This window comes from Adiantum capillus-veneris, chromosome 18 (assembly GCF_014529385.1).
Source record: "Adiantum capillus-veneris isolate H3 chromosome 18, ASM1452938v2, whole genome shotgun sequence".
Taxonomy (NCBI): Eukaryota; Viridiplantae; Streptophyta; class Polypodiopsida; order Polypodiales; family Pteridaceae; genus Adiantum; species Adiantum capillus-veneris.
Window position 1 is genome coordinate 74,890,917 of NC_140948.1, and position 15,920 is coordinate 74,906,836.

Here is a 15,920-nt window from a genome sequence, read left to right on the forward strand (position 1 = left end):
ATTGATTGTCTATCATTGTAAGATGTTAAAATAGAATTTGAGCTAGTTATATAGGCTGTCACGACGAATTGCATCATTATTTTTAGAGGAAAATGCCTTTTTTTTTCTAGCTAATTCATGAGTAGTTATGTGTTTAGCAATCAAAAATGGATCTCAATTGTCAAAAGGAATAAACTCTAAAAATCCAGAGCAATTCAACAAAAATACGCACAAGGGTATTTTGGGAATTTCGACAAATTAGAGGGGTGGTTTGGTAATTTTTCCTTTTAATAAATATTCTTCCCTTTTTCATTAGCAGAAAAGGAAGGCCTCATGGGCCGTCAGGCCAAAATCAGACCAGGGGTAGTGCAGACGATCTTTACATAAAGTTAAACTGGTGGGGCTTAGATCTTAATGATGAAGACGGTAAATGCCTGTTTTCTGTATGATCAAATCAGTGCAAGTTTTGACAAACTGTTGGCTATGGCGATAGCGCATCCTGCCCAGCTTATTTGCTTCTTCGCCGCCCTCTTCTTCTTCCATGCCTCAGAGTTTTTGCTCGCCCTCTTCTTCCATGGTCCCAGCAAGGTGTCCTCTAGCTGTGAGTTCGCACCCACATTTCTTAAGTTTGAATTACGCAGACATTTTGTTTTTACTATAACGAACCAATATTTAAGACTTGTAGATAAAGTTAAGGCTTGGTCCTTTGAATCTCTCTAATCTGGGTTCGTGCGCTTGAGAGAGAGAGAGAGAGAGAGAGAGAGAGAGCGCTCCCCTCCTCTTGCTGCCATACTTTCATCTTCCATTGCACACACACTAGACGCCCATCCTGATGTTTAGGGACGGAAAAAGAGACCTCTGAAATTTGTGTTGTTTTCCAGCAGAATTCAAGAGGATGCCTAATGTTCTCAGCCAATAGAGGAGTATTCCACTTGGTTTTGCATCAGCAACAAGACTTGCATTACTGAGCTGACATAAGACAGCACTTAGTACCTGTGTATGCAGCCAAGGAGAGACTTTGGAGTTGTGTGATCCATTTAGGACCTGCTTGCCTAGATGGATCCCATTAGGTTAGTATCTTACTGTGCATGATGTACTTTGCAGAGCATTGTCGTTTATTGTTACACCTCGATGGGCATCCCTCGGGGTCAACATGTAGTTAGGATGAGTAGAACTTATGGCACTAGTCTCGGGCCGCTAGGATTGTTGTCAATGAGATATTATATCGTACATTTGCATGTACTATAAATTTAAAATTGAAGGGTCTCTTGTGTGAGAAGTGGTGGCAGAAATGGATGGATATGGCTGAAAACAACGGCAATAGTTGGACAATCCCTCAGATCCATGGTGGACAATAGAAACCTGCAAATGTGGGACCTCTGAGAGCTACATCGTCGTGGTGATCTCTTCGATCTGCAATGTACACTTAAGAGGGAGAGTCGCCTCGGGCAAGAGAGGTCACAGAAGGAGAGAGATCTTAAAAAATATAGAGGCATTCAGAGAGTGATGGCGCTCTGGTGAACGCTAGAGCGATGAAAAACACTACAAAGAGAAACTGCTGAAGAGAGAAAGATAGAGAAACCTTAAATGCTGACAAGCTCTGCTGATCACTGAATTGATACAATGTGGATGATATACAAGGGGGTGGGGTCTCTACATAGGGACTCCAAGATTTTGCCCTACTCTCATCCCAACAAATAGCTAACTAACAAATAACCAACCTCATAACTCTAAATAGGTAAAAATAGGCATGAAGGTGGAATCTTGTGGTGCTGAGTATGAGGGAAAAATATACAAGGGGGTGGGGTCTCTACATAGAGACTCCAAGATTTTGCCCTACTCTCATCCCAACAAATAGCTAACTAACAAATAACCAACCTCATAACTCTAAATAGGTAAAAACAGGCATGAAGGTGGAATCTTGTGGTGCTGAGTATGAGGGAAAAATACAACTTGTGGCCACCAAGAGGCAAACTATATGACGTTGCTAGTAGCACATGGCAAGCAAAACAATGGCGGGAACATGATGATAATGAGCAAACTACCTCACATAGGCTAGGCATAGCCACAAAACGGTCCCCACTCCCTATGATTAGCCCTTGGGAGATACTGGGGCACTAGTAGCTCAACAAGGACCGGCCAAAGAGGTGAAACTCTAATAGCTTGGAGTTGTGAGGCTCTAGGTCACTAAGGGGTATATATATATTATAAGAAGAGGTATTGCCATTTGTTTTGATAAGCTGCAAAAGTGGAAATAGAAGAAGTATCAGTCCATATGGGCACAATCATCTCATGCCTCTCTTTGGGCATGTAGCAAATCCGATTTCCCTCCATCATTGTCCTTTCATAATACCTTATCCAATCAACTTATTGCAGCCAGGTTTTGTCATATGTACATGGCTCTGTGTGCTATGTGGACATGCTACATCAACTTAAAGAGCCATTCTTGTACATAGGAGTCTCTTAGCGCCTAGGGGATTTAGTATCTGAAATTTTGTGAGTGTTTTTGTAGGACATGCATGTCCGGACAAGTCCATTGGATTAGCGTGTTCAATTTTGAAACATCTTGCAAAAATTGTTTGTACACATGTTTTGACGGGTGGTATTACCTTTAAGATGACATTCGACAATACAAGCATGTAGATTGAGGCTAGAGGAACATGTTTGTTCATTTCCCCTAGCAAATGGATCATTTGTTAGTGATGAACAACAATTAAAATAGTGTCCAAAAGTCATTAATGTGCACATTTGGTGTCACGTGCACATCTAACACTATGTGCATGTGGATAAGCTAACTCCAATTTCTAGGGTTTTGGATAGCCTAGGTGTCACAAAGTGATGATGTGACATGCCCAGTAGAGGCAGCGGACGTGGCAGACAGTACGAATGTCTGCAAACAACACTAACTGGTTGGCGTGGTAGCAATATGGAACTCCGCCATTTGTGTGACTTGCTGACGTGGCAGAATGTACGGACTTTTGCGGTTTACGTTGGCTGTTGACGTGGCAGAATGTATGGACTTTTGCGGTTTACGTTGGCTGTTGACGTGGCCTGGCTGCACGGATTTTCGCAATTGGCACAAGTGCTTTTTCAGCTTTTGGAAGACCAGTTGCTTTTGAGTTTCATGCTTTTGGGGCTCTGCTTTTAGCATCCCTTGTAATCTTTATAAGTGACCCAAGGGGGCTCACTTCTCAGAGCATCTGGACGCAGAGTCTGAGAGTGAGCACCCGCGAGAAGTTGTACTTTGCTCACAGATTAATATAAAAGAAATCCCGAAAGGGGCACCAGTCTTTGGGGCCAATCTCCTCTTGGCACTGAACTACGCCAGGCCGTGTCGACTCTCTCATACTTTGTGAATTGTTTTAAGGAATCTATGCCGTGTCGCGACAGAATCTAGACCAGGGGTGTCCAAGTTTGTTATAGTGGTATCAGAGCACGGCCGATCTCTCTTCTACCGAGAAATTTAATCCTTTTTCTCGCGACACCTATGGATTTCGAAAAGAATCAATCGACCTCTTCTGCAGCGGCTGAGGCGGGAGGAGGCAATACGACAAATTCAAGCGATTTAGTAGAAGATGAGTCCGGGCCACCTCGGCCTACACAATATGAACTTTTGGAGATGCAACGTTGACAACACGTTGACGAGTGCACAAGGCAGATGCTTCAGTTTGCTAAAGATCCCCAGTTTGCAAAATTTTTGACCCAACAGCCATGGCCAAAGTGCATACTCAGTGGTAGAAAGCCACGGAACCACCAATCAAACCGGCAATCAAGAAACCTCCTACTCCGAGGATGTTTAATGAAGAAGAACTTCAAGAGGTGGTTCAGACCCAGATCAGTCAGCTTTCGGACACGAAGAATCAATGGAAAAAGCAATTGAAGAAGCGCAAGAAGGGGACTGACTACCCCGGTTACTTGGACCGACTATCTTCTTTTGCATCTGCAAGAAAGCAGAAGAAGCGTGTGCGTTTTGAAGGACTATCCGATTCTTCTTCCTCTTCTTCTGACAGTTCTTCTAGCTCTTCCGACTCGAGTGAGGAGGACAGAAAAGGAAAGAAGCGAAGCAGAAAGCAAAGCTTTGGAAAGAACAAGGAAGCCAGTTTCTGATAGCTCTACGGAGGAGTCATCCTTTGATAGTTCGGACTCTAATGACCACATGTTTTATGCGAAGAAGAAGCACTTTTACAGAGCTAACCAATACGATTTCCTCGAAGATAAGAGCAAGAAGGCAAAGGAATTTAAAGAGGGTGGACAGTCATTAAAATTTGAATCCTTTTCCGGATACCGAGATGCTCCGAGGGCTTTGGCCTTCATCCAGCAGTTTGACGTAGCCTTCTTTGGAGGGCATTACTCAGAGCACTCCAAGATTAGGAGGGTTGCATCATTTTTAAAAGGAAATGCTCGAACATGGTGGTCCACACTTCTTTTGAGAACCATCTTCGGATGACCAAGGGTGATTCTTTGGACGCTTATTGCGAGAGGTTTTGGGATTCTTTTCTACCGACCTCTTCCTTTAAGAAGGTCACTTTTAAGGAACAGATTGAGCGGTTTTGCTATGGACTCCCTACAGAGATCTTAGATTACTGCCTTGAACAAAAGTTTGACTCTATTCAACAACTAATGGGACATGCGAAACGGGGATTCTCGATACACTCAGGGAATTTGACTTACCCCACTGATGAAATTTTGACTCAGAGGACCAGACAGACCTTGAACAATGAAAAAAGAATCCCCAAGAAAAGAAAGATACACGACCCCGATTGACTCTTAGAGAGAGGGATAACTATCTCAAAGAGGGGAAGTGTTTTGGTTGCGGGGAGCAAGGGCACATCTCCGCAAAGTGCCCCAAAAAGGCACAACAAGGGCAGTTTGAAGACAGGCCAGAGAGTTCTAGAGCAACGGAGGAACGTGGCAGAAAAGGCAAGATGAAAGCAGGACTGATACCGGATTGCATGGGAACCGACCCAAGCGAGATGGATGAAAGTACAGAACTTTGCCGCGCTTTGGGCAAAGTAAAAGATAAGGAAGCCCTGATCTTTTTTGATTGAGGAGCCAAGGCCAACTTCATTTCACCTGAATTGGCGGCGTGGCTCGAGATTACACCCGACAGGATGGGGCCACCGGTGGAGGCAGTTCTAGCGGCGCCCGGATGGGGATGTAGCCATTACGCGTGTCATTGGCAAACTTTATTTGCATTGTCAGGGGTATTTAGGGCACGAGGACTTTTACATCATGCCTTTGGAAGGGTGTGACGTCCTCCTAGGAATCCTTTGGTACCATAAGAACAATGCCGTGGTCGACTATCGGACCAAGAAAGCGACTTTGACAAATGAGAAGGGCAGAAATTGTAGTAGATGTAAAATTTAAGGGCGAGTCCGTCTGTAAGGTGCAGGGGAAGTGAATGTTGAACTTTGCTCAAGATGAGTGCTCCGAACTGTGCTCAAGGTTCCTTTTACTTACGGAAGGGAGAGCCTTCCGTTCCTTTAGTGATAGAGTGCAAGTGATCACAAACAAAGTGAATAGACACTGTGAATGAAGATGCTGAGGTTGAGAGATAGAGAGAGAAGAATACGACACCAACAAGTTGTCAAACCCTCCTCCGAAGGCCCTCCTCTCGATGGCGAGAGAAGTCTATGCTATTGATTGCACAAATCTGGTACAAGTGCTGATGCAAATCTAAATGATGCTAAGGCTGAAAACTGAATGCCGCGATGAGACGGTGACGACGACGACGACGCTATTTGCTGCTGTGACCTCGTATGCTGAAAAACGCTGTCCCTCTCGCTGTCATAAATGCTGAATTGCTGTCCCCAAAAACACTGAATTGGCTGCACCCAAAACGCTGATCTGGCTGTAGCAAAAACGCTGATCTGGCTGTGGCAAATCGCTGATCTGCATGCTGGGAAATTGCTGAAATCAGGGCTGAAAAACGCTGGAGTGTGCAGGTCTTGAAAACGCTGAAAACACTGAGTTGCTGCAGGTGCTAATGAGTGGGCTGCTGGCGAGGAAAGGTGGCTGCTGGAAACGCCAGGTGTATGGCTGAAAATCGCTGGCATTAGGTGAAAGAAAACGCCAGGTTCTTGGGTTGGTTTTGCTTGAGAAGTGGCGTGTTGAGCAATGCTCCTGCTGCCTCCTCTGCGAGAACTGCTAGCACTAGGTTTGCTTATATATTTCTTTAGTCATTTTGCCCTACCCAGTCGTATAGCGGACATGCAGACTTCACATTGTGAAGTTTTCGTCCGAGTTACAACGAGTTGATATTGTGCTAATTCTTTCAATCTTTTGCGGTGCGTATGCCCTATCAACTACCTCATTTTTGTGCTAATTTTTTCGATTTAATGCTTCTTTTAGTGCTAGGCTTCATTATGGCTGAGTCTGCCCTTGATCTCCGGAGTCATGACAGAAACTCAGTACGTTGAACTTTGTGTTGATGTATGCTCATGTGTGTGTGTGTGTGTGTGTGTTGTGTGTTGTGTTTGGGAGCATATGTTAGTACCTAGTTCTACACCCACTATTGGGCACTGACGACGTTAGTGGGGATGTCGTGGTATTTAGTCAATACTATGCATGATGGAGCTGATGGTTATATTGTCTTGTGGGTGACTACCATGGGTCTGTACCTTGCACTTTCCTTTTAAGGGTGAATCTGGGACTATCCTGGATTCATCTAGGTGTATTTTTTAGTCGTATAGCGGACATGCAGACTTCACATTGTGAAGTTTTCGTCCGAGTTACGACGAGTTGATATTGTGCTAATTCTTTCAATCTTTTGCGGTGCGTATGCCCTATCAACTACCTCATTTTTGTGCTAATTTTTTCGATTTAATGCTTCTTTTAGTGCTAGGCTTCATTATGGCTGAGTCTGCCCTTGATCTCCGGAGTCATGACAGAAACTCAGTACGTTGAACTTTGTGTTGATGTATGCTCATGTGTGTGTGTGTGTGTGTGTTGTGTGTTGTGTTTGGGAGCATATGTTAGTACCTAGTTCTACACCCACTATTGGGCACTGACGACGTTAGTGGGGATGTCGTGGTATTTAGTCAATACTATGCATGATGGAGCTGATGGTTATATTGTCTTGTGGGTGACTACCATGGGTCTGTACCTTGCACTTTCCTTTTAAGGGTGAATCTTGGACTATCCTGGATTCATCTAGGTATATTTTGCCCTACCTAGTTCCCAACAAAAGTCACTTAAAATAATAAGTGAAAAATGTCAAAAATAGGGAAAATAGGTTTTAATGCACTGGAAAATGCTCCTGATGGATTCTGATTGTAATGCTGATGATCGTGCTATGTGCAACCAGAGGATATGCATTTACTGTTAAGTGTCTAGACATGCACTGTCTGCGAACAGACTCACAAAAGTGCCAGATCACTGCCTATTCTAGACTGACTTGACTGATTGAACCCTGGTCATGCTGTAGCTTGTCCACGGACATGTAGGGTTGGATGTGTCACGTGACACTGTCCTCTATTGTATTGGCTTCGGCCATTTGAAAATTAATTAGGAAGGGTTCTGAGTTCTGACACCTTTGTGAGCTTGTGTAAGGTGCAGTGGAAGTGAATGTGGAACTTTGCTCAAGATGAGTGCTCCGAACTGTGCTCAAGGGTTCCTTTTACTTACGGAAGGGAGAGCCTTCTGTTCCTTTAGTGAGAGAGTGCAAATGATCACATTCAAAGTGAATGACAGAGAAAGAGAGAGAAGAATACGACACCAGATGGTTCTCAAACCCTCCTCTAAGGGCCCCCCTCTCTATGGCGAGAGAGGTCTATGCTATTGATTGCACAAATGGTACAATGGTCTAGATGCAATGGACTTGCCGATGATGTCGACGACGAGGACGGGCTGAAATCTGAAAACGCTAGGGCTGAAATCTGGAAATACTGACTTTCTGCTGAATTCTGACACTGTGTTGGCGAGGACGGCGATGGCGACAATGCAACGACGATGTGCTGAAAACGCAGATGCTGAAATCTGCGGACAGCGGGCTGAAACTGAAAACGCTGGCTGATCTGACGGTGCGGTGAGGATCTGCTGTGGGTAGGTGAGATCTGCGAGGCTAGGGGCTGATCTTGCGGTGTCTAAGTGCTGAAAACTGAAAACGCTGGTGCTAGGGCTGATCTGACGCCAGAAATCTGCAAAATGCTTGAGGTATCTGCAAGATTCAAAAACGCTAGGCCTGATCTGCAATGTGTTGGCGCTATCTGTTGGGATTTGAAAACGCTGGCTGATCTGGGATGTCCAAAAACGCCAGGTTGTCTTTGTGGCTGAAAACGCTAAGTCTCTTGCCGATCTTGCTGAGAAGGTGCACTGCAAGTTGCTGGAATTCTGCTGCCTCTTCTGCCAGGAAGTGCTAGCGCTAGGTTTTATTTATACCAACTTAGCAAATTTGCCCTACCTAGTTTTCCAACAAAGTCACTGATTAATAATAAGTGAAAAATGGATAAATAGGGAAAATGGGTTCTGTGCACTGTAAAATGCTCATGATGGGTACTGATTGTCATGCTGATGATCATGTTGTGTGCAACCAGAGGATATGCAACTACTCTTAAGTGCCTGGACATGCACGGCGTGCGCACAGGCTCACAAAGGTGCGAGAACACTTCCTAAGCTGACCTGAACCCTAGACCTGAAATACCTTGTCCACATGCACATAGGGTTAGATGTGCACGTGACAGCTTGTATGCAAGACCCCCATGTCCAAGCACTTTAGAGCAGTTGCATACCCTCTGATTGCACACAAGCACAACGAATGTCTGCTAAGTTGTAGACATTGGGGAGTGTTCCCATACAAAGCACCTCTTATTAAAGGTTCTATTAGAGTTACACCACCGTTGCTTCGCCATTTTGTACGGCTAGTGATTGTCTTGGGTTGGCCACCCATTGCACACCACGTAGGTTGCACAAGCGGACACTTTAGCACAAGTCCGGCCGGTCATTTTTGAGCCTGGCTGGGTGCACACACATTTTTAGCCATTTTTGGGCTTTTATGTTTTTTGCACTTGTTACACATTTTTGCCCTACCTCAACCCAACATCCTATAAAAGGAGTGCTTGGGGTTTTGTATTCAGGCATTGTGTTATTGAGAGCATTTGTGCTTCTAGCGTCTCTCTCTCTCTCTCTCTCTCTCTCTCTCTCTCTCTCTCTCTCTCTCTCTCTCTCTCTAGCGTTTCGGCGCGTGTGGCTCACCCTCTCTGCTGCTCACTCTTACATGGTATCAGTCGCCATCCCTTGGGAGCATCCTCTGCGATATCACTGCCGAAGGCCTAGTGCTAGCTTTCTGCAGCATTCCATCGTGAAAAACTGCAATTTTCAGCCTAGCGTTTTTTAGCAGCCCTAGAGTTTTTGCAGCTTTCAGCTTTTTTAGATCAGCCTTGCTCCCCCTCTCTTGGCGCCCCCTCCTTGCAGCGAAATGGAGCAGTTCGGCATCAGATCAGCCCTGCGTTTTTTTCCAGCTTGGCATTTTTTGTGGTTGCTGCGTTTTCAAATGCTAAGCCACTTGCACCAAAGGGAGTGGCCAATACCTGCCCGGGAGTCTCCTACACTGCCTTGCACCTGCAAGTCGGGTATCTACACGAAATTGGCACTTCTGGCATTGTTTACTTGCTGTTTTTTTCTCTGTTTTCAGCCCTCTGACGGCTGCGAACTGCGAGAACCCCCTCATCTGAACCTCTGCAATGCTCCCGTACCGATCGGTGACGTACAGGCACGCTGAATTCTCTGTTTCAGCAGCGTTTTCAGCCCCCTTTGCAGCGTTTTTTGGACAGACAGCAGGTTGCCTCTTGTGCGGTTGATCACTCCCTTGCTCTTCAGGACACCATCTGGTGGTTGTCTGAGTGGTTATCTTGGACTGCTACAGCATCGGACGGTACCTTCTACAGCGACGTGAGATCCTATCCATTAATTCTTGGGACACTCTTTGAGCATGCGACATGTCGACTCCAAAGCAAAGGGGACAACAATAACAATCCCGTCCGCTACGACAACGGCCACTTCCATTTTGCGACTACGCGGTCATCTGCCAATGCAACATCCTAGTTTGTTGAGGAGAAGAAGTTGGATTTACAAAATTATGCTGTGTGGAGGACACGAGTTCGCACAATTATTGCGTACCATCGACTCTGGGAATGATTGAATGAATTCACCTATTCGGCTACGAAGCGTAACCTTCCCATCGCCACTCAGGATCAGATCGACGAGTGGGTGGATCTGGACATACGAGTCTTCACCTTTCTTATGATGAACCTCTCGGATCGTGAAACCGGCCCGTAGGGCGGTAGATGAAACCGGCCTGTTCAATCCAAAAAGGGCTGTAGACTTTAAACTTAAACCTTGATTTAGCTTTCACCCATTTAATTTGTCGTCCACTTTACCTGTACTTTCAAGACACAACAAAGGGGAGAGGGATACAGGCTGCTAGATTGCACCTGTATGAGTAGACCGACACCAGATTGGCCCCTAACTTAGGCGTCCCTTTCGGTATTTCTTTATTGTTCAAAAGAGGGAATAAACGCTGTGGTTCCCTACAAGCTGCCCCGCACAAACTTGGCTGAATTTCAACTCTTCTGGCCCGATTTCGGCAGCATAATTGTACTAGGACCCTTCACAGTCAGTATTCCCACGCATTGACTGACTTTCCCGACGCATACGGGCACTTTGCAGAACCTGGCGAGAATCTGCAGCATGCTGAATTCTCTGTTTTCAGCCCCAAAAATGCGCCAGATCACTTGTACAGCGGTCCCCTCGCATCCCCGAACCTCCTGGGGGTATTAGGGACCGTTTAGGGCCAAAACCCTAAACCTGCAAAAATACACAGCAGGCTGTAATTTACTGTTTCGGGCTCCGTTTCGCGTGCCGGTCGCATCCGTAGCAAGTCCTCTAGCTCCCGCACCTGTAGGGCTACTTGCCCTTTGAATCGGATGAGATTTCTGGCGTGAAACCTCTCCGAATTCACCTGTACCTGCGGGGGATTAGCCACTAGCTAATCTAGTACCTGTGCAAGAAGCTCTTGCCTCGGCAATCGCGCATGAACCCACACAACTGTACATTGGTCAAATGAAGAGCCCACTAGTTGGGCAGTATGTAGGGCAGTGCGTAGCGTGCAGTGCATCACTCCTGGCACCGCACTGTACATAGGAGGGAAAGCAAGCACTTCATAGCTCTTAACCTGTGACAAAATCTGAAAATGAGCTTCTCCCAGCTTAAAATTCAGCACCCCCTTCTCTTGCATGAGGAAAGTGCACCTGAAGGTGCCACTTGGCACATTTATAAGCATTTTCCCGTTTCGGGGTTGCCGCCTAAAAATCTCCCAACCGGTTGCCCAATTGACTTCACGGCAGAGTAAGAAAATGTTCCCCTTGTCATTCCGGAGGTAATGACGCAAACACATTTTCAGGTCCCAAAATAGCAATTCCCTAAATTTTAGGAGATGCTGCCATTGTATCTTTCTAGGTCATCCGACCCTCTTTGTACACTGTAGCCACATCCAGAACTGAAATGTAGCCTCTATAGCAAAGGATTCGCTTTGGCCAGTCAATGACCCCACTTTGGCTAACCATAGTCTTTGTCCAACCTTAGTGCTCTCTTGCCCTTAGGTCTGGACTCCCTCTGGACAGTTCCACACTAGCTATGCAATGCAGGGCAGTTAGATTTCCCGAGGGGTGTTTCCAAAAAGTGAAAGTAAATAGATAATAAGAAAGAAATCAACAAACAGGATAAATAGTAGTCACACGCTGGTGACAGTAGATGTAGGCTTTCATCCGAACTTCAGTTTAGACTTTAGGACATAGAGAAACTTTGCAAATAAAAATGTGTAACGGGAATTGTTTACTTCAAACACACACGGCTCGGAAGCTAGAATGCTCCGAGCATACGCCGACACCTGTTGATTCCAAAGATTGGCGCCCTTTTGGTATTTCTTTATTGAATTCAAAGAGGAGATAAAACTTGTGATTTCCTACAAGCTGCCCTGCATAATCCGGGCTGAAAATGACTTGTTCTGGCCCCATTTCGGCAGCATAACCATACTAGGACGCTTCACAGACAGTATCCCCACGCCAAAAGTGACTTTCCAGACGCATACGGACACTTTGCAAAACCTAGCGCAGCACGTTGAATTCTCTGTCTTCAGCCCCGAAAATGCGTCAGATCACCTGTACAGCGGTCCCCTCGCGTCCCCGAACCTCCTGGGGGTATTAGGGACCGTTTAGGGCCGAAACCCTAAATCTGCAAAAATACACAATAGACTGTATTTCCTTGTTTTGGGCCCCGTTTCGCGAGCCAGTCGTATCCGTAGCAAGTCCTCGAGCTCCCGCACTTGTAGGGCTACTTGCCCTTTGAATTGGACGAGATTTCTCCCGTGAAATCTCTCCGAGTTCACGAGTATCTGCGGGGGATTAGTAACTAGCTAATCCAATTCGTGTCCAAGAGGCTCTTGCCTCGGCAATCGCGCATGAACCCACACAACTGTACATAGGTCAAATGAAGGGCCCTCTTGTGGGGCATCACATAAGTGCACGGAGGGGAGAGAGAGAGAGCAATGAATGTTGTGCAAGGCTTCAATTCTTGCACTTCACTGTACATAGAGGGTAGGCAAGCACACAGTAGCTTTGGTACCTGCAACAATTCACCATACAACTGAAAATACAGCCCACATTTTATTTTAATGCTTCTCTCTCTTTAAAGTTGGAAAATGCTGAAAAATGTGCGAAGTGTCACGAGGACGTGGCAATTGTCAACTATGTCATGAGGACGTGGCAATTGCTAGCCTTAGTTGTTGGTTTCTTTCCAATGATTTTTGTTTTATTTTTGAGACCCTCTTTTTGAAGTTGCAAATGGTTGGACATTGTATGGCCAATGTGAACGGTAGTTTCATCCAGAGACGGGAAGTTGGTCGACAGTGGAATTTGTATAGTAAGAGGATGTCTAGGCTCAATTCAAGATCATGTAGGTCCCCCCGTCGCACTTAGCAAGTTGGTGGATACTAGGAAGTGAACTCAATAAAGGCACAAAGTCAAGGTGGGATCACCAAAAGAAAATACCCGACAGTTGGGCCATATTGCATTTTTGGATGCGGTCCCAATGGGGATAGATGGTCAGAAGACCAGTGGGAGCCCAACGGAAGCATCTCCTAAAAATTAGGGAACTGCTATTTTGGGCCATGATATGTGTTGGTGTGATTACCTTCGGAATGACAAGAGGAACATTTTAGAACTCTGCCGCAAAGTCAATTGGGCAACCAGTCGGGAGATTTTTAGGCGGCAACCTCGAAATGGAAAATGGCCTGTAAACGCGCCAAGTGGCACATTTCTGTGCACTTTCCTCATGCATGAAGAAGTGGCGCTGAATTTGGCTGGGAGGCTCATTTTGCAACTTCTTGTCACAGGTTAAGAGCTATGGAGTGCTTGCTTTCCCCTCTATGTACAGTGTGGTGCTAGGAGTAATGACCTACACACTACACACTGCTCTCTCTCTACTACGTGCAGTTATGTGATGCCCCACAAGAGGGCTCTTCATTTGATTGATGTACAGTAGTGTGGTTTCATACTTTTGTGCTGAGGCAAGAGCCTCCTTGAGCAGGAACAGGAGTAGTTAACTGCTACTTCAAAAGCAGGCATCGGTGAGGGTGATAATCTTACCGTACAGGTGCAATTTTAGCGCTGATTATGCGCTGTATTTTGACTGTTTTCAGCCATACGGACGCCAGAACCCTTGGGAATAGTGCCCCATTGCTAGAGGGCAGTTCGGGGATTGTTTAGGGCTGAAAATAGGGCAAAAACGAGTAAATACAGCAAGCTGAATTTACTGATTTTGGCAGGAATTAGAGGATTTATGCTAGTGGAAGTGAGTTCCAGCAGGGTAATTGGTTTCGGGCAAGTTTTGGGGCTTTATGTTGCTAAAATTTTACCAAAACAGGCGGTATCTAGCTGGATACAGGTAAAGAATTCCGAGGACTCTACTTTGTAATCTACCTTCTTAAAGAATAAAGAAATACCGAAAGGAGCGCCAATTTTGGGGCCTACAGGTTGTCGGCGTATGCTCGGGGCATTCTAGCTTCTGAGCCAGATGTGTGCTTAGTGCTAATTCCCGTCATAGGTTACCTTTGTAAAGTGCTCTGTGTGTGTGTGTCTAAAGTAAAGAATTTGGGTGAAAGCCAAAGCCTACCGCCCGTCCCACGGGCCAGTTTCAAGGTTCCGTTTCTGGGACATTAATCACTTTTCCTTAAGAAGTGAGCCTCGGTTGTTTTGGGTAAAGAGACAGAGTACAGGAACGCGGGATTACAATATGGCCGACAAAGGGAGGGGCATTATGGAAGAGGGTTCCTCTTCGAAGGACAGACAAGAAATTCCTATGGTGTTCGAGATTGGCGAGAGCTCACGGCCATGCCTGTCTGTACCTCCTGTTGATGTGAATGTGCCTCCAGTACAGGGCTTTATGACTGGGAAACTTGAGGACGATGCGTTCAGGACTCAGTTAGTTGCCGCGGTGAATGTGCTTTCGCAACTGGTGCAGAACCTAAGGTTTATGGAGTTCTTGCAAGCGCCACCAGTGCCACAGCAAAATAGGCAACCTACACCGCGAACAGAGCTTGTTGAGGCTCAAGCCCAATTACTTCATGCGTCTTAGCAGGATGGGGAACACTCGCATGTTGCGGAGTTAGGGGCTCCAAAAAGAGGTGGTTAGGACGTCTATTCCACAGGTTATGCCAGTTCAGCCCGCCACCTTTCAGAGCCCGCATGCTGTCTTGAATGAACAGGGAACTGGTTACCAGGCAATGCACCCAGTTTTTCCACCACCCACAGTACATCCTGGGTATTTCGGGGGTGGATCTGTGTTCCAGAGTATGGTTGGTTATGCGCCTGGAAGTGAGTCGTACATGCCAAGAACAGTGTTTGGGGGTATGCAAGGCATGATGCAGAACCCCATGTATGGTAGCATCGGCATGCAGCAAGGTTTTCAGAGCAACCAGGGCCAGTTTGGGGTGCCACAGGCTCATTTTGGCATAGCTGGTATTCTGGACAGCAGCCAGATATGGCACCTCTGACGCAAAATGTTAATGGCCAAGATGTGCCGATGATGCCTACTACAGTGCCCATGTTGCAGACTATCCCTTATGACAATTTGGGGGCATTGGAAAAGCCGAAAGCTTACAAAGAAGGTGGTGCAACTGTGAAGTTTAGCACTTTCAGTGGCTTTGAGGATAAAGCAAAGGCTCTCACTTTCCTCTAGCAGTTTGATACAGCTTATGTAGGAGGGAATTTTACAGAGGCCTCTAAGGTCAGGAAAGCTGCCATTTTCTTGAAGGACAATGCGCTTGCATGGTGGACGACATTGTTAATGCAAGGACAGGCACCCGCCACTTGGGTCTAATTCAAGCAAATGTTTGCATCTGCTTGGCTGTCAAATAAATTTGAAGCCGATGTCATGACAGATTGACACCAGCTTACCTCGGCTACATGCAATAGCTTGCTGGAGTATAATCGGAGGTTTTGTAAAGCATTACTCTCAGTGACCTCCTACAGATTTGTGCCATTGACAAAGCAGATAGAGAAGTATTGTTGTGGGCTGCCTAAAGGGCTTCAGGACTAATGTACCAAGAACAAAGTGGCTACCCTCACCCAGCTCATGGAAGTTGCTAACACTAGTCTAGCCTTGTTGAAAGGAGAGGACAGTGGGTTTTCAAGCAACGAGAAAGGAGGGCAGCAAAAGAAAAATTCAGCGAAGAAGCCCTTTGTGAAAACGGCTCTTGAAGCGTCACAGGGTCGGAAAAGGCCACCAAAGACAAGGATTCAACCGGGACTTCTGGATCACAGACAAAGAAACAGAAAAAGAAGCCTTTTGTGTGTAAGTCGCTCGAGGAAAAGAAGGTCCTAATGGCTGAGAACAAATGCTTTATATGCGAGTAGCCTGGTCACTTTGCTACCAATTGTCCACAAAGG

At 46.0% G+C, this 15,920-nt stretch overlaps 1 protein-coding gene across 1 annotated transcript in view; it reads left to right on the forward strand.

The window, feature by feature from the left end:
* The first annotated feature begins 296 nt into the window (after positions 1-296).
* LOC147435886 (putative protein-S-isoprenylcysteine O-methyltransferase) overlaps positions 297-15,920 on the forward strand; it is a 71,011-nt gene continuing 55,387 nt past the window's right edge. Inside the window, exon 1 of the mRNA XM_086488802.1 lies at positions 297-580. Within this exon, the coding sequence (XP_086344928.1) occupies positions 394-580 (187 nt within the window). The 5' untranslated portion in view covers positions 297-393. The remainder of the gene's footprint in view (positions 581-15,920) is intronic.